The 27235-nt window shown below is 41.4% G+C and overlaps 2 protein-coding genes and 1 long non-coding RNA gene across 3 annotated transcripts; all 3 read left to right on the plus strand.

Annotated features, from left to right (window-relative positions):
• Nucleotides 1–4392: 4392 nt before the first annotated feature.
• Nucleotides 4393–26056, plus strand: LOC113495371 (radial spoke head protein 3 homolog). Its single transcript, XM_026874062.1, has 9 exons — nt 4393–4948; nt 13040–13127; nt 14289–14444; nt 14805–14933; nt 15066–15269; nt 15338–15500; nt 15597–15683; nt 15808–15939; nt 25644–26056. The coding sequence occupies exons 1-9, from the start codon at nt 4821–4823 to the stop codon at nt 25655–25657; spliced, it is 1101 nt and encodes a 366-aa protein (XP_026729863.1). The 5' UTR covers nt 4393–4820; the 3' UTR covers nt 25658–26056.
• Nucleotides 10974–13031, plus strand: LOC113495372. Its single transcript, XM_026874063.1, has one exon. It carries the CDS (start codon nt 11762–11764, stop codon nt 12671–12673), a length of 912 nt encoding a protein of 303 aa, XP_026729864.1. The 5' UTR covers nt 10974–11761; the 3' UTR covers nt 12674–13031.
• LOC113495373 lies at nt 15971–25594 on the plus strand. The gene is made up of 2 exons (XR_003400714.1): nt 15971–19052; nt 25550–25594. It is a non-coding gene; the product is annotated as an uncharacterized LOC113495373 (long non-coding RNA).
• Nucleotides 26057–27235: the final 1179 nt, after the last annotated feature.

Consider the following 27235-nt stretch of genomic DNA (forward strand, 5'->3'; position numbering starts at 1 on the left):
TTTATGAGATTCGAGCCGTTTCGGAGGAGTTCAATCTCGTAGACGAGAATTTTATATAATTAAATTTATTACATTTTAATGACTCTATTTTTTTTTCAAAACCTAAAATATTGCTTTACTAAAATGTAAGTAATACTAATAAAATCTACTAAACCTGAAAGATCTCCCCAGCCTTTTCACAAACTAAATCAGTCGGTCTAATGGGATCCATGTTTAAGGAAAATATCTAATATTGTTTAGAAGATAGCAATAAGAGTTACTTAGTTCAGTTAATATTGTCACCCAATTTGTCAAAATTTTTGTCTTTACGTAGGCCTTTTGTGATAATTTATACACAATTATAATATTTATTCCTGAAGTACTAAGTGACCGCTACATGCACAATCTAAACCTAACCTTGAAGACCAAAATCTTGATCTTTCTAAATTCTCTTTTCAGGATGCAAAATGGGCACAAAGGTTTTTATAATAACTATCGTGAGACTGATTCATTATTAAATGATGTAACGGTTTACTCAACAACATCGGCCCGTTACATCATTTAATAAGGGCACAAAGGTTGTCTGGAGAAACGTGATTCCTTACACATAGCCGTTTTTTAGGTTTGTATGAACAAACTTTAAACAGAATTGACAGGAACCAGATTTTTATTTTATTGAAATCATTCCCCAATGAAGTAAGAAACGTGGAAAGATATATTAGTAGTTATTTGCACGACATGACATGAAGTTAAGATCATTACTCTTTCATCGTTTTGATTATTTTCCTCGGCGCACATTATTTATACAGTTACACATGCAAGTAACAGAAGCTTAAATTAACTTTTAAATGTCGGTGTGACTACACTAGGACGCATTTTAACCACTGCTTTTACAGATTTATTTTATTTACGTTTTACTTTCCCATACCATATTAATAAAAAATACAAACATTAAGAGGTCCCCAAACGGAAAACAGCAATTCGAGTCACGCGACTGACGGCGGATGATCCGGCGACTTTTTTACGACAACAAAACACTGCGGAAGTTATGTTTCAAGGGCATTACGCACAGATCATTAAACTCCATTCTCCTCTCCTAAGTGAAAGCGCGACTATATTTATGACTCTACGCTTTGACAACCCTGTCCGGCGGCAGCGGCGGTGACGCGACGCCCCCGCGGCTCCTACATCAAGCCAATGGCACGCTTATTACAACACCACAAAGTCGTGTTTAGCTCAGCCGCCACTGAGCTGCTGAAGCACATTCGCGGAGGGTTGTCATTCGAGAGAATTATCTCGTGAAAAGTTATACAGTCATTATTTTATGACGTCTTCATCGAGGGCCGCATTGGACACGGCGCGCGCCAACGATCGGGAAACTTGTAAATTCATACTAGAATAGTTCCAAAGAGGGCAGAACGCCGTTACTGTTTGTACTTGAGCTGCCTCGGTAAAGCTATCGGTACGGGGGTCGCTTGACTCATATGACGTATTTGACTACAAACTGCGATACTCAGGGTGCAGTAAAAAAAATATTATGTCATCAAATTATCGCATTTGAATAAGAAGGAATTGGGAATATTATCTTAGGTCTTCAAAAATAGATACATATTGTAAAATCATTTTACCTTTATTTTAATTATTGGTGTTGAAATAATTGTATTTTATATTTCTAACACGTACCTAATGACATATCTACTATACATATGTACCGTCGGCCTAAGCAATGCAAATCAGTCAGTCTTATTGGTTCTAGGTTTACCGATAACCGGTTTACAAAACGTGAATAATACTAGGTTTAATCTATAAATATATCAAGGACTAAAGAAGTCCTTAAAACAAGTTTTTTAGTTAGTTTATCCATAGTACCTACTAAAGTTTAATTCGTGAGATCCCTTGTTTATCCATCGAATATTTTTGAGTTCACCTCATTTAAACACTATATCAGTTACTGTTATTTAAGTATCTTAGTCATCGTCAACATAATATATAATATTTTAAATATAAAAATAAATTAATAATTGTTTATTTTTCTCTCTAGAGCTAATTACGTTTACTGCATAGTCGAAGGATCTAAAAAAGCCGATACGCTTCAAATTACTTAAATAATATATTTTTTTATTTAGACACTTATTAAATAAAAATTTATCCTCTGAAGAATGATCGCACTTCGAGTGTGGAATATAGAATGATTACTCGTACAAATTAATAACCGATCTTAAGGATCTTAATCTTTAAGATGATCGATGTAATTTGCACGAAAACGTTTTCTTGATGAAAACCTTTATTTAAATCAAAACAAACTTCACTTGATTTCATTTCGCGCTAATAAAAAAATATGATTAAAGAAAGTGTTCAAATTCTAGATTAAACCTAAAATCATTTTTTATCATCCGAAATGTAAAACTCATGTTAAGAGATCGGAACGCTATATCTTAATAGGAAAGTTTTTTACACCTTAAAAAGCAAATAAACCCAACTCAAAATATGTTGTATCTGATAAATGCGCCATCTACCTAAAACAAGATGACCTACATCAATGTGAGCGCAGCGCTTCGCGCCTGCTCGACACACACGAGGGGTGCCGGCACGAGGGACCTTCACAAGTACAAATAGTTTAATGTTAGTACAACAGATGGCGCTGCACATCATGTCAAACAAAGACAGGATTCTTAATAATGGATTCTTAATTCTGCGCCCCATTAAAAGCAATAGATGAATGCTGACATTTGGGACGTTTTTGTGCGAATCAAATTTCTCTTTTTATTGTTACAAGATCAAATAAGCGTAGTTAGTACAATTTTAAGTAGCTTATAAGTTTATTCGTAGAGTTCCATAAATCATTTTTTATGATGTTCCTAACATTCATTCATGAATTCATATAACACAATATCTTTTATGAAGTAAAATGTTAGATCACGCTAAGCTTTGAGAAAATGAAGACGAGCAAGGGGCAGAAGACGGGCGGAAGTTCCTTCCTTCACCCACCACGATAGCTGTCTGGAGGAAGACTCCTGTACTAATAAACAAGGACGGCACGCCTCTTAAAAGCGAAGGGGAAAGAGCTCTGACTCCTCACACCAATACATGGTATATAGACTTTTAGCTGTTGCCCGCGACTCCGTTTGCGTGGGCCTTAGTTTACAGCTCGCTGTGGTTCCCGTTTCACTGGGAATGTGAGGATGTAATTTAACCTTGACACCCCCAAATACCGCTAAAATAAAAGTATCCAAGAACCGCTGTGCACGTATTTCATTATTTTAAATCTGAATCAATATTATAAATGCGAAAGTTTTGACGACCTCCGTGGTCGAGTGGCGTACGCACCGGTTTCAAGGTGTCGCTAGCTCTGAGGTCCCGGGTTCGATCCCCGGCCGGGTCAATGTAAAAATTCACATTTCTACATTGTCTCGGGTCTGGGTGTTTGTGGTACCTTCGTTGTATCTGAATTCCATAACACAAGTGCTTTAGCAACTTACTTTGGGTTCAGAACAATGTATGTGATGTTGTCCGCATTTAGTTATTTATTTATAAAGTTTCTCTGTCAATGTGGTGGAAAAGGTTTGAAAAGTACCTGAAATATTGTTTCACCGGCCTAGCCTTATTTCCCAACTATGTTGGGGTCGGCTTCCAGTCTTACCGGATTCAGCTATTATTTGACCTCTTCAACCCAGTTACCTGGGCAACACGATACTCCTTAGACTAGTTGTCATACTTTCAAGCTTCTGACTACCTGTGCCGACTGTCAAAGATGCATGAATAACAGCCGGGGACCCACCATTTAACGTGCATTCCGAAACACGGATGAATTCGTCATAACAAGACGGTCACCCATCTGCCGACCAACCGCTACTGAATGCGTTTTGAGGAATCCCATGGGACCGGGATCCACCGCGCGCTGTAGACAGAAGCCCAAGCAGGCGGAGTTGCGGGCAACAGCTACCATATCATAATAATAACAATTCATTCATTTTGTATGTAACACCATAAAAAAATGTTTTTTTCGCCATCTGGTAGCCTCTCAAGTTGCCGGAAATTTAAGCTCTTGAGGATCTGTCATCTCGTCACGCAATTTACTTACTTTGAATTTGGTAGACTGCCTCTCACGCGCCGTTTCGCTTTTACAATTAAGCCAATTAACACAAATTTTACAAATACATTGATTTTTAAATTCAATCAAACTAGAGATACATCTGCTTTCTGAAACGTTATTTCTTTATTATTATTAGCAAAAAGTTTATAAACTTTATGTTACCCTCGGTAATTATAAGCGATTTGTAGTAAACACACACCTTGCCATAAGTGCGCTACGATAACGTGATGATGCATATTTTGGTACTCTAAATTCTTAGCTTCATCTACATAATTTTTCATTTGTCTTTTAGTATTCCTTATAAATAAATTATCACTGATCGTCACACTGTACTATAGATAAATCCACAATCTCGATGTTTTTATTCTGTCAAGGTCAATTGTCATGGCAGCCATGGCAACGGACAGTGACTTGTCAACACTTGATGACCGGAAAGGTAAGTTTAGGCGTTGCCATGGAAACAATTACTAGTTGTATCAGGGAAGTGAAAATAAAAACAGTTGTGATGGTCCTGGCCAGTGCGGGCGGACAGCACGCGTGTTGGTGGCGGAGCGAGGTCGAGTGCGCGTAGGACAACGCGCGGTCATCGGCCGTTCACACCAGGCGCGGATCGTGCCGCGTGACAGTTCCATATTCAAATGCGTGTGACGGGCTCGCGCTGGCCGTATGTGTTGCATGGTGCTGGCAGCGTGCGAGGAGTGCTACTTCCTCGTGTTGAGCGCGCTGCAGAGCTGCCCGCGCGGACGACATGAGCGTGTCCGTGCGATCAGTATTGGTGGAAGGCCCTCAGGTTGCAAAAACCAAGGGACCGTTTACATATGCTAATACGCCCAGGGCTCTCTACAACAATGTCAAACTCAAAAAAAACCCTTCGTGGTAAGTTATGTTTCTTTTGCCTTCTAATATGTGCTTTTTGCATCATAAATATTAACCGTTGTGTTTGCCAATTTCATTATGTTAAGACATCATTAGATACATTACTAATTTATTATGATTGCATAAAAGGAATAAGATTTAAACTTTTGTTTACCTACTTTTAAATTACTTTCGAAGAGGTTTCCATCCGCCAAGCCTTCACATAATATATGTACCTACTTCTGTATAGGAGAGAGTTTAGGGCTTAGACGCACACTCTCTGAAGATTGACAAGGATAGACAACGATCAACTGTTGTACCTAGATGAATAGCCAAGTAGGAACTACGTCTGCCGTTTCTAGTAGCAGCATTGCCATCTGATGCTGTTACACCAAAACGTGTTTGAGAGGAGGCGGCGGGACGCGGGGCGCCGCGCTGCCGTCTGATAACGATGTGCCGAGTGTTAGTGCTGGCGGTCACAGCATGTCGCGCGCCGGGACGGGTGTCGTGCACACTCAATAGCTCAGTATCGCGTTTAGCACACAACATTCTAATGTCTCGACACCTTCACAAAGTATTGTAATACTAGCTGTTGCCCTCGACTTCGTCCCCGTGGCTAGAAGATATAAGTTATGATTTATACCTGCCCTATTTTTTTCACATTTTCCTTTGTATCTTCGCTCCTATTAGTCGCAGCGTGATGGTTTATACCCTAAAGCCTTTCTCGATGAATGGTCTATTCAACACAAGAATAATTTTTCAATTTGGACCAGTTGTTCCTGAGATTAGCGCGTTCAAACAAACAAACTCTTCAGCTTTATATATTAGTATAGAGATTATACCGTATCTCGCGGCCTGCACCGGCATCGCATGGGTGCAGTGCTTATGTACTCTACAGGGTTTACTCTTCACTTATTACAGGGAACGTTCAGAACTACCGCTAATTTCCTGCGAAGTTTTTTAGTTTAAGAAATGTGATATCTCATAAGTCCTCCTAATTAAAGAATTGTGTAATGTTAAAACTTTGTTTTAAATTGAATACTTGTTACAGCGGACGTATTTACATCGATAAGGATTAATATATAAATATGCATATGTACTATATTATGCATATACTAAAAACACATCAGAATCTGTTTCGTTCTTTAATATATTTAAGCCTGTCTACGAGTAGATCTGTACATATTATATGCTTTAATCAGATGAAATCTGAGATCTGAGATCTGACAATCTGAGATAACTTGAATGACTAGTTTTCTAATATGGAGTGATATACTCCAGCATCACTGCACTCAACAAGTTGTGCCTGGATGTATTGCTTGGCATGGACAACAATATAATATGGTCTGCCACAGGCGGGACATTAGGCCCGTCTCGATCGGGAGTTAGTCACTTTAAGTATACTACCTCTATGTAGACACAGAATTTCTGTTTGTTTTTTTTGGGAAAAAATGTTTTATAGTTGGTTCAAACCAAAACCAACAAACCCAAGTTTGTTAGGATACAAAATTAGAACATACGTTAAAACTAGTTTTCACACTTTTCACCCAGGAGTTGTTAGATGTTTAAATACTTCGTTTATTGATTCCTTAACATATTTGTTGTATATTTTAATAATTTATTAAGAATAAAATATCTATTCTTAATATTTTAAGGCTGAAGAGTTTATTTGTTTGTTTTAACCCGCTAATCTCTGGAACTATCCGTCCGTTTTCACAAATTCTTGCAGTCATTTACAATATTACATACCATGTCATTTACCTATGTATATTATCTTATCTTTGTCTATATCATCACTTCAGTTTTCTTCTTTAAAATTTCCGATTTAGTAAAATTTTAGGTGCTGGTCAAGTTTTGAATAACTTGAAAGCAATTAATTTGAATATTTGAAATATAGCAAGCCTTTACAGAAACCGAGCCCAGCTGAAGCCGACCTTACAACATGGTCCGACTGTCCGAGTACACGTCGCGTCGGCATTTAAGATCATTCAATATACATGCGATATGGGTCCATATAGTTAAGCACTACACTAACTTAATATCGTGTTTACAATATACTCTTGAGACATATCTCATTAAATATTTTTAATTATATTTTTAGAGGACCTGACTAAATGACTGCGCTGCCCAGCTACTTGAGTTTATCAAACTGTTTTAGCGAGAATAATATGAACAGGGGCATCATTGTCAGTTCTCCTTACGCTTATCCTTAAGTCAAACTGAAGGCACATCTTATTGAGATGCGCCGTGAAACTTTGTGGTGACACACGGTGCTCAAGTGAAGACAGCAAGGCTTTTTGGAACGAAGCAAATACAGTCTTCTTAACTTCCCTTGCTTGACTTACCTTGGAATTAGAAACCGGGAACGTAAGCAAGGCAATTTAGAGTAGTTTACGCCGTCTAAAGACGTGCTCAACGCAAGTGCGACATAAACTCAGTGCAGTAGACCGGCCAACATTTAGACTCGTTATAAACAAAATGCAGCAGAATATATGTTGGGAAAATATCCAACCCTTGGCCTACACTTGTAACTTGTCTTATAGGACGATTTTTCCAATAAAGTTATAAGTGGGGGTCAGGCACGGAGCCACGCTCGGTTCGCACAGGTTATTGAACATAACTCCCGCCCTGAACGACTGTGACAGAAATCTATCTTCAGGATCTCGTGGAGTGGAGTGTCGTCGTACCGTTATTATAAAGTAACTGTACGTGTTTCTTTGCTCAGCACCTAATTGGCATTCCTGCAATATATACATAGGTATGTGGGATGTATGATTCACGGATTATAAATATAATTTGTGGACCATTGATTTTGCAAAGTAGATACATTTAACGACCCGAATAAAACGTTTAAATCTAGTGATATGATCAAGTCCTGTCCGGACTCCGGGCTGTGAACCTGAACCTTCGCCCCCAGTATGTGTAACATGTTCTTGAGTTAATTACGGCCTCGTTATCTCATGCTTAACGATATATTTAAGACCACATTTGGTCATCGGCAAGATTCCGCTGTGGTTGGGATTCCCGCGTTATGACGTATTTATTCAATTAACGTTAATTGCATCAATAATGAAACTGACGATTAGCGAACTATAAAAGACCCGGCCACCGTAGCTATTGTTATTATTAGTATTTTGTGTTCACAGTGACAGACAATGTTCAGAAAAGTAAGTTTTTATAATAATTTTATTTCTAAATGTAATTAATGCATGGAAATACAATTAACAATATGACTGCATATACATAATAATGATATAAGTGAACGTGTTGCAGGCGGGTCTAGTGTTGGTGCTGGTGGCGGCGGTGCTGAGCGCGGCGCTCGCCATGCCGCAGCTCGGCAGGGGCGTCGGTGGCAGTCAAGGCGTCGGCCGGTCCGCGTACGGCGGCTACGGCTACGGTAGCTATGGATACCCAGGCTACGGCGGCTACGGCGGCTACGGAGGCTACGGCAACAGAGGCTACGGCGGTTACGGTGGCTACGGAGGTTACGGATACTACCCTCGGGGTTATTACAATAGTTATTTTTAAAATGTAACTATAGTTTACATCGGATTTGAATAAAGATTTTGTTATTATAATGATATTGACCTTTATTTTAATTAGTGACTGTATTCAAGCTTGGAATACTCAATACATAACAGAGGTGTGATTACAATCAGATCGAGACGGGTGCCCTTCGTGGCAATCCATGCACGCGATTGTCCAAACGCAAGCTCTACACTCATGCCATGTTTGCTATAATGGATTACTAACTGTGGTCTACCCTTACTGACTTCACCATTTATTAATAAACAATGACTTATCCCCTTCTCACATTATTAATTGATTGATGCTAGCATTGACCGGATCACACGTTTTCTTAAAATGAATAATGCGGTAAGCGGTTCTTTATTATATATTATACGATCGAGACAGTTCGTATAATATAGCAAGCGTTGTTTTGCCATGGTATGCGGGGAAAAAAAACATTAATACGAATGAAAAATTACACTACTCAGAAGAACATTTAAAAAAAAGATGGCAGACGCATCATTTGGCAGTGTATATGTAAGACGTCCATACATAGCAAGGACTTAAAATAGGCACCGTGTGTATGTAGATGTGTAGCGGCCCGTGGCGAGGGCAACGAACTTAACCTTGAGCGCCGCCGCCTCGCGGCCGTCGACCGTCCCCTCCGCGCCGGCCACAGCGGCCACAGCGGCCACACACACACGCCACTCAGCTCTCATAGGAGACTGCTCCGTGGTGCTGCAGCGGCGCCGCGGCGTCCTCCTGATACATGCTCACCTGATAGCTGAACTTATGCCAGAGGTGAGCGGGCTCAGCGCTGCCCCTTGTCCACCGTGTCGGGGGGGGGAGGGGGTTAGGCAGGGGTGGGAGAGGGGTGTCGCTAAGCAACCGACGCCTCAACTTCCGCTCGTCACTAATAACACCGCGCGCCGCCGACCAACAATGTCCCTCCTCTTGTAACACGTTTCGTGCCGACACATTTGGATTCCAATTTAACGCTAGTTGACGCAATAATTATTTCTGTTATTAAAACATTTTACTTTGTCCTACATCACTTGTGTAGTTATGTATTGTTAAATATCGATTGTTGTGTTAGTCCACGTAACACGCGCTGGCCTTACCTTCAGTTAGACATGCTTAGCGCAGCATTTGTAAATAACAACACATTAATTTGCTCATATCATATTTCTAGAAAATGTTTCTACCTACCTGATTTCTACCATTTCAAATGTTATCCCACTCAATGTCTTTGAAACAAATCAGTAAGAAGAACACAGATATTCCTGTCAGATTTATAAACAATATCATTTCTCCTATTTCTTTAGGAATAAGCAGCATCCTTTTGTACTTTGTTTGTGCATTAATTAATTATTGAATACATAAATATTACATTAGTCAATCAGAAAGAGGGACCAGCACGTGCTGCTTTGCCTTCTCAAAGAATGTGTCCATGTTACCCATAAGTATAGATATCACTTTCAGTACTTAGGTGTCGACCATTAGATAGGTTTGCAAGTTTAGCAGAGTGTGAGTCAGGCTTGCGTCGCCTTGAGTTCACACTTGGCAGGGTTTTGGTTGATCTAAATAGCAGCAAGGCCGCGGAGGGCTCCGCACGCACGTAACGCTAGTATTGCGTGAGGGCTGACGTCGCCGCTCGGGACCCGCAGCTCCCTGCAGCCAGGCCGGGCTCAGCCGGCACTCGGCGCTCAGCTGTGTGCTCGCTGTCATAGGCATGGACTCGCAGACTGTCAACTCCTAAGACAAAAAGCCAATTACAAGTCTTCACGTGTAGAATTATTCTAAATTTTGAGATGAGAGCTTAAAAACAGTTACCTACATAATTTGTTAATTAACAGCTTACATACAAAGGTTCAATATTAATGAAAAACTATTTTACTTGATAGAGAGAGGATAAGAAAATCCAAAAGGGGAAAGCCTTTGTCCAGCAGTGGACTGCGATAGGCTGATGATGATGATGATGATGATGATGATGATGATGAAAAGGGGAACACAATTCCAACAATACATAGATTATTCTTTGAAAAATTGTAGGCTCAGGCACCTTCCGGCGGACGCCACACTGGTCGTGAAAGTATCCAAATCGAACTGCCTACATATTTTGTTAAGATTAGTTACACTAAGTGTGTAGCTGCCTACCATGCAGAGATAGTAATACTTAGTTATAGATGGTTCAAGTATGTATACAACACCTAAACTTCAAGCGTAGGGCTTGGATTTCTTACGAACGTTTGCGTCTATAATAAGTACTTCGTAGAAGCGTAACGGCCGGCGCGGCGGCTCTACGTAGCCATTACAACGCTACGAACTTAACGTCTACAATTAAGGGAATAAGTAGCTATGACGCACTTCCTGAAAATAACGACTTTTAACAATCTGTTACGTCAAGGTCAGCATGTCGGCCTGCTCCGAGGGGACGAATATCGACCGAGAACTTGGCGTCTTTCAAAAACTTTAATTTTATTCTGATCATGTATTTAATTCTGAGGATTTTTCCCAAGAAGAAATAAAATACAACAACGCACTCCATAAACGAACACAACCCTCTGAAAACATAATAAGAATTAAGTTATATAATATAATTATGAAATATACGAACGCATATTGTTTATAACGCTGTTGCGTATTGGCTGGAAACTGACGAACTGATACATCCTACTTATGATGTGTAAAGTGTACCGAGTTTGAATAGTAAGCTTATGTTCACGTATGAGGTACATATCTGTCAGAGTGAGTCCACGTCATGTCATGTCATAGTAACCTAAATAAAAGGAGAATGAAGAAAGAATGCCGACCGTGATTGTGCGCGGCCCCGGCGCACGTGCCGGCTCCCACGGCCGCGAGCACGTGCGCATTAACTAATGTTTACTTACTATATCATACGTCTCTAGCGTGAGCGTTACATTATTTAGCACGCCCAAGATTTTTACTAGGCAAAAGACGATTACACTATCTTAATGAAGCAAATGAAAGATCATATATTATACTTTGTAGACTAAACCAAAGTCCTTCCTAATTCTTTAATTCATTATAATCGTCAATTGCACTCGACGAAGGTTCCCTCGATGGCAGTCCTCGAGCAGTGTTTACCCTCTTTGTTGTCCACGTGGCGCTTGCGCGATTATATAGCTGTGCCGCATTAGCAAAGCAAGCGAGAGTGAAACGCCTGAAGTGGGCAGCGGCGGCGCGGCGCTTACGACCTGTGGGCGCGGACACGCTGACCAGCGCCGGCCGCCACCACCCGCGCCTCAGTGATCGTTAGCCAGCGCCGGGACCGGCCGCGCCCGCCGCCGCGACATGTGAGCCATGCCGCCCGCGCCCGCCCCCTCCGAGGACGCCAGCGCCTTCACCGTGCTCAACCATGAGCGCGCCGCCGACGAGGCCCGGCGGCCCGCGCTGCCCGTGCCGCTGCCGCGCAACGTGAACGTGGTGAAGCCGCTGCAGCACGCCGAGCCCGCGCGTGACCTCGGCATGGGTGTGCAGCCCCCGCACACTATCCTCGATCCTAAATTCTCTAGGGCGCTCGATTTTAAACTGCGCCGTCTCAAAGAGAAGGAAATTTTGCAGACTAATTTACGCCGACCGACGCGCTACCGCCCTAAAAACGGTACACTGGCCGCATCAAACCCGAATGTCAGCACGGCGGAGCAGCTTCCTGCACGACTGTTGAGCCAGTCGCATCCGCGCATCAATATAATCGAGACGAATAACGAAAAAAAAGTGTCTCCTAAAATGGACAGTTCGCCATCACCAGGACGAAAGACACGGTCGAGAAATGCTGCTCTCTCCACCGAAGGCGATAAGCCACGATTCGTTACGACGGTGAAGAGCGGCCAGTTCCTACTGCCACCTCCGGAGGTCGCGCGAATACTCGGCCTGGAAACCCTGTACCCGGCTAAGGAACGAGACAAGATTGTTTACTCATATGCCAGTAAACCGAAAGCCGTGGCTCCGCGCTCAAAGCGGTCCGTACCAGGGAAGAAAGACAACGCCGTGGCCAACGGCTCGTTGTCGGAGCAGCGGCGGCTGCACGCGGGCGACGTGTTCAGCGGCGTGCGCGCGCTCATCGCCGGCGTGGCGGGGCTGCGGCCGCCGGGGCCCGAGCCCCGACCAGCGCCGCCCGCGTACGTACTGCTACAGACAAGGGCCCAATTCGGTTCATTATTTTGTGATCCTAGTGAATCCCGAACGCAGCACTACTCACAAAAATCTATCTGAACATTAATTTTCCTCTCCATGCAAGCTTTGTTCTAATCAACCAAACAAATATCTATACATCTTTATACACTTTTCAACGAAATTCTAAATTTGCGGCCTAATGTGGACCTAGTTACACACAAGTTATAGTATTAGAATATAAAAACGTTGAAATAGATCAAGCTACTTATAATCGTTACTCATGCAAGTACTCCCGTAATTTATAGGGGTTGCTTGTAGGTATCGGCGTAGCAATATTCATGTGCAATGGTCGGTGTGTTCCCAGACACATTTCATCATTTTCACCCTACCTTGTGGCAGATCCCAGACACTACAGTCCAGCGAGTTGTGAGCGTTGCTCTTCTTGTAACCGAGTGTTTGTTGCAGCGGCGCTCTGGGCGCGCAGTACGCCAACATGATGCACGAGAAGCGCGTGGTGCGCGGCAGCACGTTCACGTCGCACCCGCTGGCTGCGGTGAGTTGCCCCGTACCTGCCATAACTCGAGTCGCAGCCCTAGTCGACAGTGGACCTTAACCTGGCGGTCATTCAACTTCTAATTAGTCACCTAAAGAATGTAAAACCATTTTAATACGTGTTTGGCCCTTACCCTCGATTATCCGACCGATGTCTCATGCCACACAAACTTGAAACGGACTAAAAAAATGTAGAGACGTTTAATTAACACTGCAAGAGTAAACAATCGCTTCTGGGGCAACAACTTGTTCTCGGACTGTTCGCCGCCCGCCGCGGCCGCGGTCCGCGATCGATGCACATTTTGTATCACTCGAACTGCCCTGTCATGACAGCTCGGCAGGCGGTGGTCACGCATTGTGCCAAAGTTCAATTTGTGCAGCATAAACCACTGAAAGCTAAATACAAAATATGACGAGATGATGAAATGGTAAGCCTTTACCATTTCTCTACCGCGTCGCCTAGTCATCTTTGACAGACCGACTGCTTAAAGCAGGTCGTATTATAGTATCGTTTTTACAATCCGTAATATGGGTACACTTAGGTACAGACGGTAAAAATAAAAGATACAGGAACAACAACTTGATTTTATGGTCAGCCAAGTGGTTGAGGTCTCCACGCCAAACCCACAGAGTGCGACGTGTTGCGGGTTTGATCCCCGCGTAGAAAAAGCATTTATGTCATCCAGGAATGCTTGTCCTGAGTCTTTGTGTTGTAATTGTGACTTGAATTTTTGGACACAAGGATTAGATACCATAGAGCTAAGTAGTGTTTTAAATTAATAAAAGGTATATCTTACTAGCTATGCCAGCGACTTCTTACTTTTCGCAGATTTATCTTAGTCAATTTCAAACCTTTTTTCTACGTAATTCTTGAATTGGATTTAATTTTTACTTATGAAACGGTTGACATTAAACCTACAGTGTAAAGTGAAGTTACACTCCAATACATCAGTGAAAGCAAGTGAATTGTTAAGTCGTTGCCCACTTCATCGCACAAATTTACAAACAAACAAAAACTTGTAAAATATATATTTGGAGCTTAGGTCGCGTTTGCTTTTTACAAGATTTTTTTTTAAAAGAATTTGCTATTTGATGTTACGTAAAGGATATAAGAGTTACCTAGTCTCATTGTAATTGAATATTGAGATGTGTCGTGTTGCAGGGCGATGGCATCGAGTCGGCGGCGCAGCGCGCGGCGCGCACGCGACGGCGGGCGCTGGCGCGGCGCGCGGCGGCGGCGCGGCTGCGGCCCGGCACGCCGCCGCCCGCGCCCGGCCGCCGCCACCACCCCATACAGACCGAGTACTACTTGGAGGAGGTATACTGATCACGATCACACGGAGACGTCATAATGTACATGAAACTGGCTGTTGCCCGCGAGTCCGTCCGCGTGGACTTCAGATCAGCGCGCCGCGGTTCGCCATATTTGTTTTTGTATCTTCCTCGTCCACGCACTTATTTTTTACTTACCTGACATTAAGGAACATAAAAAAATGCCGAATTGGTCCATTCATTCTTGAGTCAATGCGCTTACCAACATTCGTTTTTATTTATATAGATAATTTGTGTATCTGATTATATCTTAAACTGCTTGAGCTTTGCTGCTAAAGTGAAAATTGCCGATAGCAGTTAACATAAAAGGTACCTCAGCGTTAATGAGCGTCCATGCTACCCACAGCTGTTCGACAAGGGTGTGGAGATGGAGGTGGGCGTTCAGACGGACCTGTTCGTGGACCGGCCGGCAACGCCAGTGTACGTGCCCGCCAAGACCGGCGCCGACGCCTTCACACAAATATATCCGGGAGATGTGAGTACTAAGACTGCCAACAATACATACTACTTCGCTCATTACTTTTGAAATTAATTGAGATTTTTTTATCAACATAATTACCAATTCCTAACGTTTAAGGGTCACTAACAAATATCGTGATATCCGCAGTTATTCGACTTTGATCTGGAGGTGCAACCGATACTAGAGGTCCTCGTAGGCAAGACAACGGAGCAAGCGCTGGCCGAGGTGGCCCAGGAGGAGGAGCTGGCCACGCTGCGGGAGCAGCAGCGGCGCTACTGCGAGCTGCGCGACGCCGAGCTGGCGGAGCGGCAGCGGCTGGCCGCCCACGACCTGCGCCTGCACCAGGAGAAGGTGAGCGGCGGCGGCGCGAGCGGGCCCCGTGCGCGGCGCGGCTCTACTGTGTGCTGCTGTGTCGGCAGGAGCGGCGCGTGGCGGAGGCACGCGTGGCGCAGATCGCGGCCACCGAGGCGCGCGAGCGGGCCGCGGCCGCCGTGCTGGTGCAGGGCTACGTGGCCGAGCTGCTGCCCTCCGTGCTGGCCGGCCTGCGCGACCAGGGCTACCTCATGGAGAGGATCGAGCGCGGTCAGTCTCGTGCACGCCGCTACACCAGGCGCACTGAGCGCTTGAGCCCAAATATTCATTTACTTATTACTCGTTATCTCTGGCTTGTATTTACAGGCATTGATGAAGAGTTCATGCCGTGGCTTGTAGAGGAAGTTTCACGTGAAATCGAGTCTCTAATCACCAGTCGGGATGTCATTATAGGTAATAAGCGTTATAGTATTTAACTTGTTTGAATTTTACAGATTTTGGTCTATTATTCTACGGCACAGTTCAATGAAGCGCTATTAAGTATGCTAGCGCTAATGTTTCTGTATTGAATGTGTAGAGATAGTCCGCGATGTGGTGGAGGCGCGAGCGGAGCTGTACCACGCGGCGGGCGAGCGCGAGGCGGAGGCGGGCGAGTCGGACGAGTCCATCACGCCGGGCTCCGTGACGCCGGGCGAGCAGGAGGAGGAGGGTTAGTGCGGCCGGGGCCGGGGCCGGGGCCGCGCCGGGCAGGGCCGCGCCGGGCCGCGCCGGCTGGCGGCCACCTGCGACCAGCCCGCACGTGCCGCCATCCGACACGGTGTCCCGCCATCATTATACCATTATACCATTCATATTATCTGACATGTCATTCCAATTTCTACCCTAATGTTAACACTTAAGACCACACAGTTACAGGATTGGAACTTTGCTACGAAGCGTTTCTGATATCCCTCTAAACTAAGCATAATTAAAAGAAAAACAGCTTTATTTCTTTCGCAATAGGGACTATAATAAACAATCCGATCTGTGTTAAATCGGGAAGGGGATGTAAATAATGTGTTTGGAGTCGCGGTCGCGAACAATTAAGATTGAATCGGTCTGATGACATTATAATACAGGTTTGATACGGGGTGCATTTGTATGAGTTAGTTAAGAGCATTAGTTATTTTAATCGCAACAAGTAATATTAAGCGCGACAAGTTGCGCTGAGTGGTCGCACGTGCAGCGCGCGCGACCAAACTCCGTACTGTGTACCTACATGTGATCTGACTCGGCACCACTGTATTGTGAATTATTATAACCACGTTACCAAAATCGCAAAGCACGGCAAATCCTAAGAATTTTTTTATTAAGTAAATCTTTAAACAATCCCTTATCTTATTACACATCTGATTGCAGTTTGTCTGAGGGTATAAATAGCTAAAACATAAGTAATCAAGAATCAAGAATCTAGAATATTTATTTGTTAAACATAGGTACATTAAATGCTGGTGTTAAAGATACATAAGGAGCGCTATGTTTTGCCATGAAGGCGTACAAATATAACAAATTAAGTAAAGATTTATAAGTAATGATAATCTCAATTACTACGCACATTACGGAGCCTAACACGTCAATAGTATGTTGTACATGAAGTAGGTCATATTATGTGGTTAACCAAATGTCTTATATAAATTATGTTTTAATTATTTGCAGAATTTATTTTTGTTGTTTGTTTCTTAGGTAAACTATTTATTAGACACATTTGAATATTGTCGTCCCCAGAGATTGCTCTGCGGACTTCATACTTGCTTGCACATGCAGCCCTAGTTTCATGGTTGTGATTGAACACTGAGGAACTCTCCCTGCTACTGCACTGCCATGGCTAGAGTTCAGAATAAATTATTCATGTTTGAAGCTAGATATTCCAATAAATTATCCAGTCTTCTGTTTGTTTCAAGCAAAGCAACAAAATCTGAGTGTCGCAAGTCTGATTAGCATTTAATGTTTTTTTTTTAACCTTAGAACTTACGATCTTTTGATTTTTCATACATCGCGTTTTACCTAGATAAACAAACCCTATTTAGATCAAATTTATATACAAAGTAGAGTAAACCTAGCACTCGTCGGCCATCACGCTCGTTATGCTCGCTCGCCTTCGCGACTCTGCGCGGTTATACTCAATACAGTGCTGTGTAAAAAGGTAATGTAATACCTAATCCCACCGTCACAGCCGCAGATTGAGCAGATTCCCTGATTACTTACTAGTGTAGTGCGTCCGAGATGTTTCGGGAGATACGATCCGCTATATTTTATCGCCTTGGTCTGCACGTGTTCCGATGAGTGCGCGATAAGCCGCGGCGGGCCCGGCCGGCAGGCGCGCGGCTCGGGGCTGCGGCGGGCAGCGCGCCGCCTGGCTAATGTCACACCCTCAACTCGCCCTCACCGTTACCTACCATACAATTCAATAACGTAATTGAAGATTTTATTGCTATCCGGCGAAGTCAGATTATGAAACATGAATACCTACTGCTTATGTGCATGGAAAATATAGGGTTTAGTACCATAATGGTTTATTAATCTTGATCAAAATGTATCAAGTAGGACTTCTTTTTTTCACTCGTCAGCCGAAAATAGACCAACAACTACAGTACATAGATACTATTACCTACTGTGACTACGGTAAAAACATAGTAACCGAGTTATAAATTGATATCTAATATCCTCTACCGGTGAAAATGGGCGGTCCCGACGAACACCGAAAAGTCAATATTATTACAAAGTGCATATTAGTAGAGCTCTTAAATAACAATTACTAGCGACACGTGTGCCCATGAGCAGGGTGCGCCAAATACGTAAGGGGTGCAAAACAGCAAAACATACTTTAGGTTCTTACACATAATACTCATTTTCCCAAGGAATATATTTGTTTGTGCAGCTGCACTTGCGCTTTGTTTCTCTTCTTCCTTTTATTCAACACAATCATTGTGTTAAGAGCTTAAATGTAACAATTATAAAATCATTCTAGGTATATGTATACTTATTAAAAGTGCACTGTTTATTAACCAGCACTGCGTGCACTTCAGGCTCAGTCCACCTTTGAAAGATTTTGTGATATTGCTACACTAGCTGTTTCTCGCTACTTTGTCCGCGTAGCTAATGTAGCTATGATATAATACAAATATTCGGCTTTTTTCAAATCAAATATATCTTCCCATTTTTTTAACATTTCTCATTGCTGTTCTGCTCCTATTGCTAATAGCGGGGTGTTATATAGTCTATAGCCAAAATAAATTAGCTATCTGACATAGAAAGAATTTATGAAATCAGCCCAGTAGTTCGAACAAACAAAGTTACAATTAAACGCTTCAACTTTATATTATTTTATGTACTACTGTAACAGTGACTTCGTCCGCCAGGCTTAAAATGATAATTTTCTGTTTATAAATATTTAGTGTATGATAATTTTTTGGACTAAAAAACCACACTACTAAAAACGATTTCGTTTAAGGCTAAACCACAGCGGATTTTGTGAGTAAAGGAAATTAATCGTCGCGGCTGCAAACGCTGATGGTTCTCATCGTGCTGGCCGCAGATATCCGGACATTATTTAAAAGCAATCTTAGGATTTGTTATGAAAGAACCAAATTTTTTACTAGTTTATGGGTGGTACTAAAATTGCATGAAAAACCGTTGTGCATCCTAAGATTTAGATCGGACGACGACTAAACTGTTTATACTTCAGAGCGGAAGCCCTTATACTTGGAAAAAAATAAAGATTTATTTATAAACTTCAACTATAATATTATTCATGTTGAATTTCCAATCAAATGTTCAAGAAAGGTTGTTCAGTGTATGTCAGACTGTCGAGCAGTTAGTTGACGCTTAAATTGATAGATGGCGCTGTACATTTTTTTTTAAATCGTGAATGGCGGTGTTAAGATTTTCCGCCGTTTAATGACCCGAATACGATTTTGATTACTAAGAAACTTTTCGTTGACATACTTGAGAGTGTTATTCAACCCTTTCTTGGTTAGCTAGATCATCCCAAATACATTTGGTCCGTCGAGTCGAATTGAATATTCGAATTAGCTTAGGGAGTACTGGTGCGGTGGAGTTTTTGCCTTAGTACACCGCGGCAGTTGTTAGGGAACACTGAAGGGGTTGTGGTTCGCAACTCAGGTGTTGGAAGTGGTTTCCTGAGGAAGGAGACACCATCGGCCCTGAGAAGAGGAAGCACTGTCAAGCAGAGCATCGTCATCAGCAGAGCATCGTGACGTCAGTGTTGGTGTGCATCGTGACGTCAGTGGCGGCGTACGTCGTGACGTGTCCGCAGATCAGGTGTTTGTGTGAGTGACGAAGATAAACTGTGAGTACATTTTGTGTTACACTTGTAGCAGTGAAGAAATAGTTCAAATAGTTCAAATACTTTGCAAAATTCCGCACATTCCATTAACTTTGTCGTTTACTACATGAATGTGGGACTTAGAAAAATTAGTGCATTAATTTTAAGGACTTAGAATAATAAGCGAAAAAACGAGGGAACGTGGAATCTATGCCCGATTTCGCTCAGAGTTCAAACATTGTGAAACACTTGTAAAATTTCCAAGATTTTACTGTATAGAGTACACGTGTTGCAAATTATACTAAGTCAATTTTTAATTCAAACATGGAAAAATACGCCAATTTACAAAGCAATTTAAATTCTATTATTGAAAAGTCAAGATGTAATTTTAAGAAGACTCCTAAGGATCGTCTCTGTTATCAGTACATTGATGCGAGATTAGAGAAATTAGAAAAAGATTGGCAAGCGTTTTGTAAAAACCATTATGAAATCTTGGAACTAGATAGTGCAACTGTTACATCTTTAGAATGTATTGTGAGTGAGGTTTACGAGTCAACCGAAGAAATTTATATCAACTATAAGTCTGAACTTAAGATCGCATTAAGTAAATATCCCGCTCCACGCAGTGACACTCCAGTCTTTAAGAACACCCAAGATAATTCTGTACCTATGTCATCTAATTCTTCTGTAAGATTACCAAAAATAACGATACCTACTTTCTCCGGGAAATATTCGGAATGGACATCTTTTCGTGACTTATTTATTTCCTTAGTGCACAGTAACCAATCTTTAGATTCAGTACAAAAATTACATTATTTAAAGGCTCATCTTACAGGAGAAGCAGAACAATTGATTAAGTTTGTACCTATAGCAGCAGCTAATTATAATCAGTGTTGGACGCAGTTAGAGTCGAGATATAACAACAAACGATATTTGTCGAACTGTATTTTAAAAAGACTATTTAGTCAACGTAATTCGAATGTTGAGTCAGCTTCAACATTGAAGGAGTTGCTGGACACGACAACAGAGTGCTTGCATGCATTGAAAAATTTAGAAATTGATGTGAGCTCATGGGATATTATTATAATTCACATTGTTACTTATAAATTAGATCCAGATACGAGGAAGCAATGGGAGCTACATGTCACAAGTGATCACTCGAACGAGTTACCAACCTTTGATCAGTTTTCTAAATTCTTAGAAAGTCGTTTTCGAGCATTAGAGTTCATTGAGCCTAAATCAAAATCAGTTCCTTCAATTACGTCACAAACAAAAGGTCATTTTAATAAGCCAAAGGTGTTTCATGTTTCAAATCAAGCTATCACTTGTGAATATTGTTCAGATTATCACAAACTTTGCTTTTGTAAAAAGTTTGCAAAAATTGATTATGATCAAAAGCATGACTTTGTTATGAAAAACCACATTTGTTTTAACTGCTTGGGTAGTAATCATTCGGTAAAACAGTGCCAAAAAACCATGAATTGTCGTCTTTGTAATCGTCGTCATCACTCACTTCTGCACCCAAACAACAGCTCAGCAACTACTGTTGCACAAAATAATAGCAATGATCAGGTCACAAAGGTCAACCCGTCCCCTCCAGTGGCGGGATCGTCATCAAAGGAGACTTCACCAATTGTCTCATGTTTTTCGTCAGGAAATTGTAGTCAAGTATTGTTAGCCACCGCGCTTGTCAATGCTGAGTCGAAATTTGGAGGCAAACAGGTCATCAGAGCTTTGATTGATCAAGGCTCACAGGCTTCCTTTATAACGGAGGCCACAGTACAAACGTTGGGCCTAAAAAAGGTTCACGCAAATAGTTCTATTTCAGGTGTTGGTTCAGATAGCACAGTCACCTCAAGGTCAGTAGTGTCTCTGAAGATTCAATCGAGAGTTGATCCGTCTTTTGAAATTATAGTCAGAGCGTATGTACTGAAATCGATAACCACTCTTCTCCCACGTATGAAAATAAGTGAGTTGCAAGAGTTGGATTTGCATACGATTACACTAGCTGATCCCCAGTACAATAGACCTAATAAAATTCACATTTTATTAGGTGCTGAAATTTACTGTCAGATCATACAACAAGGACTTTTGAAGGGAGTTAGCGGCACTCCAGTAGCTCAATGCACCTCTCTCGGCTGGATACTGTCGGGATTGGTATCTAATAAACAAACTGATAATACAGAAAATAAGCTTGTAGTTATGAATGCTACTGTTAATGAAGACGAAGTTCTGAAAAGGTTTTGGGAATTGGAGTCAGATTATTCTTCAATTTCACAAAAAATGTTAACTGAAGAACAACAGAAATGTGAAGAATATTTTAATAGTACAACGCGTAGAGCACCTGATGGGCGTTACGTGGTCCGATTACCTTTTCGCGAAGCTGATCCTGCGTGTAAATATGGTAGATCTAGGGAGATAGCTGAAAATAGATTAAAATCGTTAGAAAGAAAGTTACACAAAAATAAAGAAATGAAGAAAAGATATACAGATGTTATAAAAGAGTACTTACATTTAGGTCACATGATTCCTGTTCCAGAGAATGATGATAAGCAGTCTGAATCGGTTTACCTTCCCCATCATGCGGTCATACGAGAGGACAAGTCCACCACAAAGGTGAGAGTCGTCTTTGATGCGTCGTGTAAAGGTATAAATGGCGTATCATTGAACGACACATTATTGATTGGTCCACAGTTACAACCTGAATTGCGACATCTAATTATACGATGGAGAATACATCCTATTTGCTTAGCGGCCGATATTATAAAAATGTATCGTCAAGTGCGAGTCCATGATGATGATACAGTGTTTCAGCGAATACTATGGAGAGATAATCCGGAAGATTCGGTGCAAGAATACCAGCTCCTCACTGTCACATTTGGAACAGCTTCAGCCCCATATTTAGCAGTCAAAGCACTGCAGCAGGTGGCACTTGATGAAGGAGATAACTATCCAGAAGCTGCAAAAAAGGTCCTTGAAGACTTTTATATGGATGACCTTATGAGTGGTTGCGAAACGGTAGAAGATGGTATTAAGTTATTTAAAGAAATAAACATGTTGCTAAACAAAGGTGGATTCAAATTGCAGAAATGGACTAGTAATGATGAAAGGATAATAAAAGAAATTAATTTAGAAAATAAAGAACAAGATTTAGAACAAAATTTGGAAATTAAACTAGACTATATAATGAAGATTTTAGGACTTACCTGGAACCGTAGAGACGATATCTTCCAATACTCGGTGAAGCTTACGAAGACCACTGGATCTGAAACAAAAAGATCAGTAATTTCTAATATATCACGGTTGTTTGATCCATTGGGTTGGTTAGCACCGGCGTTGATTACAGCAAAGGTATTTATCCAAAAGCTGTGGTTAGCGGGAATAAGCTGGGATGAAGAAATTCCAAACCAATTATTAGATGAATGGCATACTTACTGTAATGAGCTGTCCCAACTTACGGAGTTCAAAATTCCTAGATGGCTAGGAACAAAGGCGAGTAATATCACAGTAGACTTACACGGCTTTTCCGATGCTTCGAAGGTGGCATATTCGGCAGCAGTTTATTTACGTAGAGTGGATGTCAATGGTAACGTGCTCGTTTCACTAGTAGCGGCTAAAACACGTGTCGCACCTATAAAACAAATAAGCATACCGCGTCTGGAGTTGTGTGGCGCAGTATTAGTGACACGTTTGCTGGTTGAGATGGCAGAAGTTTTGAATATCCCAAAGGCTAACTTGCGGGCATGGACAGATTCAACGGTCGTACTTGCGTGGTTGAACAAACATCCTAGTTATTGGAAAACCTTCATAGCTAACAGAGTTTCTGAAATTCTTACAACATTAGACGCATCTCAATGGGCACACATACCTTCAAATCAGAATCCTGCAGATTGCGCCTCCAGAGGTATAAGACCTGTAGAACTTGTAGATAATGTTCTGTGGCTACGAGGTCCACAGATATTACAAGAAACAGATATAAATTACCCGAGGCCAAAGGATTTAGAAGTCGAGTTAGAAAGGTCAATAGTAACACATTGTTCATCTATGAATAATTTCATATGGGACAGATACTCTTCTCTGTCAAAGTTGTTATGTATTGTTGCATATTGTAGACGATTTTTAAATTATAAAATCGACACTGATCGGACTAAACAAGTACGTAAATGGGAGATTGATGAAGCTTTGAATTGTTGTATTAGACAATGCCAAAGGCAAGAGTTTGAAGCAGAGTTCAAAGAATTAAACCAGAAAGGTGAAGTTAAGACAAAAGGAAGTAAAATTAGAACACTTAACCCGTATATAGACGAGAAAGGTATAATTAGAGTTGGTGGACGGCTTCAAAAGGCTCAACTAGAAGAAAGGACAAAACATCCAATTATATTACCCCATCGATCCCATTTCACACAATTAATCATCAGAGATGCTCATATTAAAACCTTGCATGGAGGACCACAACTCCTGCTAAATTACATTCGGTCAGCATACTGGATCATTGGCGTTAAAAATTTAGTAAAACATCATGTTCGTCGATGTGTTCCTTGCGTAAAAAACAGCGCGACTGTGAAAACGCAAATGATGGGTTCATTACCATCAGTTCGTGGAACTCCGTCCAGAGCGTTCATACACAGTGGAGTGGATTACGCCGGACCTATACAGGTTAGGACGTCCAAGGGACGTGGTCATAGGTCTTATAAAGGCTACATATGTTTATTTATATGTATGGCAACACGAGCCATTCATTTAGAGATGGTTAGTGATTTAACCTCTCAAGGCTTTTTAGCCGCTTTTAGACGATTTGTATCTCGTCGAGGTCATTGCACAGATTTATGGAGCGACAATGGTACCAATTTCATTGGAGCGTCCAAAGAATTAAAAGAGTTACTGATAGCGCAAAAGACCAATCTGTCTGAAGAAATCGCGAAGAGCTTAGCGCTCATCGGCACAACGTGGCATTTTATTCCTGCACACGCTCCCAATTTCGGTGGATTGTGGGAGGCAGGAATAAAATCTACCAAGTTTCATTTGAAACGTGTCATAGGTAACTCGACACTTACCTTTGAAGAGATGGCTACTCTCCTCACACAGATTGAGGCGTGTCTAAATTCCAGGCCGCTGTCAGTCGCATCTGGCACAGATCCAGATGAGTGCATACCTTTGACACCTGGTCATTTTTTAATAGGAGAGCCTATACTTACTGTGCCTGATACAAATAACCATACAATTCCTATGAGTAGTCTGAAAAGGTGGCATTTAGTGCAAGGTATGTTGCACAATTTTTGGCGTAGATGGGCTAATGAGTACTTGACACATTTCCTCCATAGATATAAATGGACCAATAAGATACCTGAACCTCAAGTAGGAGATGTTGTTTTGGTAAAGGAAGATGATTTACCTCCGGCGAAGTGGCTTCTTGGTAAAGTTGTAGAAAAGCACCCAGGCAGTGATAATCTTACCCGAGTGGTTACACTAAAATGTAATAGTTCTTATTTAAAAAGACCCACTTCTAAATTGTGTGTTCTGCCTGTTGCAGAATAAAATTTTATTCATGTTGTTTAGTTAATAAGAACAGTTTTGTTAGATTTATAAGCAAGTTATGCTAATATGTGCAGTGCCAGTTTTGTAATTGTAGAAGGTAATTATTGCTATTTATTGGGTGTGATTTCCCACCAAGGCTAATCTTATATTCTTGTTGTTTGTAATTTGTATTTTTGTTGTTGTATTTTCATAATGTTTGCCACGGTGGGCGGTAACTTTAAGGACAAAGGTCCTTGGTGGGCGGTATGTTCAGTGTATGTCAGACTGTCGAGCAGTTAGTTGACGCTTAAATTGATAGATGGCGCTGTACATTTTTTTTTAAATCGTGAATGGCGGTGTTAAGATTTTCCGCCGTTTAATGACCCGAATACGATTTTGATTACTAAGAAACTTTTCGTTGACATACTTGAGAGTGTTATTCAACCCTTTCTTGGTTAGCTAGATCATCCCAAATACAAAGGTCATCATTCATGAATAATGATCATTTCATGATTATTTTTTATTTAAAAAAATAATCGCCATAGAACAGCTATTGACTAACGTTCTGATTTCAGTTGAAGAAGAATAATCTGGCGACAGCAACGCCAGGTGCTCGACCAAACACACACCGACCACAGCTCAAGAGACAGACTTTACGACGCGACGACGGTCCCAGAGCTTTTGTGATGTTATTAACTAGTTTCGGTCCTATGAACTAGGTATTTCATTAAAAGAAATTTAGCGTTAACTAAATCGAAAGAAATCATCTACGTCGTTCGGCAAGCTTGGCCGGTCGGCTAAGTCCGTTAGAAACCATAATGTATGTAAGTACGCTGACTCATCTTAATGAGAGGAAAAAGAGGTTTCAACAAGCTTAAGACCGAGCCATAGACCCTGTTGTTTTGTATATTGTTACGTATTTTTAGGATGCCTACTTTGTTTTGTTTAGACCCTGTATAAACGTTTATTGAAGGTATTTAGTTTTTAATTTATTTCGATATTTAGAATAAATTAGTTACGAAATAATTACGTGTAATTATTTAAAATGTCAATTTGCAGATATTAAACATTAGATAGGTACCTACTTAATTATTTATCATACTACTCAAAAATTACTTTTATAGACTACTGGCTGTTTCCTGCCTTTTTTGCACCTTCCGCAATTTTACTGTTTTCTCTGGACTGCTACAAATCGGTTCAGCTATTCTCGAGTTTTATCGAGACGAACGAACAGCAATTCATTTTATGTTTTAAAAAAAAAGAGAAGTTCAAGGCTCGGTTTCGTGAGTAAAACAATTTACACCAATCAGTCAAAGCATTAATGGAAATAAAAATAGAATTTACCAAGAGTTAAGTGTATTGTACTGAATATCATATTAGTTCCTAAAGAAAAATACTCATCTAAATCCTTATAAAGGGTACCCACTATTAGTGTCATTACAAATGGGATAATATAATAGGTACATTAGGTACTATTAAAAACCACGTCTATGCTGCTGCGCTGTACCGTAGTAACAATTGTATACTCAGTAAACAATTATCGGAGGGCGTTACGGAGATTTACAAAAGTAGGGACGCACTGAGTGAGTCCAGAGGACCAACCCTCCGGCATGTGAAGGGGAGTGTTCATATATAATGGCGCAATTGCCATCGTTCCCGACAATCGTACTATCAAGTGCGCACACGCAAGTCGAGTGTCCAGCCCGAGTCTGTGGTACCAGAGTCGTGTTTAATGTCCCGTGTGCTGTGCTTGCGCGGCTTCAGCTGCGGCGCTGAGTCGCGTGCGTTCAGCGCGGACCAACTGCTGGCTGCACTCGATGGAGACCACACCGAACCTGTAAGTACCTCTGTACCTGAACTGTAAAAAAATCCTATGTAATTTGTGTACGTATCTTCTAAGATAGTGTGTAGGCCCACACCAGATGGGCGTGAAATGTTGTACTGGTAGTAAAAATAAAATATTTAGTTCGTCTGAAGTAACGAAAACAAAACAAATCAACAGCAATTCTGATAATCAGGTTGGTTCTTTTCCTGTTTCTCGTTATTACCAAAATCTAGTTTTCTCTACGAGCAATGTCTCGGTTATCGCTAAGGATGGCTACAATAGTTTCTTTCTAGTCTACCTCTGTCAGTTTGGCAGGAATATCCTACGAGTATGTATGTATTT

Source organism: Trichoplusia ni, chromosome 6, assembly GCF_003590095.1.
Source record: "Trichoplusia ni isolate ovarian cell line Hi5 chromosome 6, tn1, whole genome shotgun sequence".
Classification (NCBI taxonomy): Eukaryota; Metazoa; Arthropoda; class Insecta; order Lepidoptera; family Noctuidae; genus Trichoplusia; species Trichoplusia ni.

Excerpts from the sequence above, each read along its gene's own strand:
- LOC113495372 (XM_026874063.1), top strand. The coding sequence starts at position 11,762 with ATGCCGCCCGCGCCCGCCCCCTCCGAGGACGCCAGCGCCTTCACCGTG.
- LOC113495371 (XM_026874062.1), top strand. The coding sequence starts at position 4,821 with ATGAGCGTGTCCGTGCGATCAGTATTGGTGGAAGGCCCTCAGGTTGCA. Across the intron at positions 13,128-14,288 it reads CGTCGCACCCGCTGGCTGCG|GGCGATGGCATCGAGTCGGC; the intron begins GTGAGTTGCCCC and ends GTCGTGTTGCAG. Across the intron at positions 15,270-15,337 it reads TGCGCCTGCACCAGGAGAAG|GAGCGGCGCGTGGCGGAGGC; the intron begins GTGAGCGGCGGC and ends CTGTGTCGGCAG.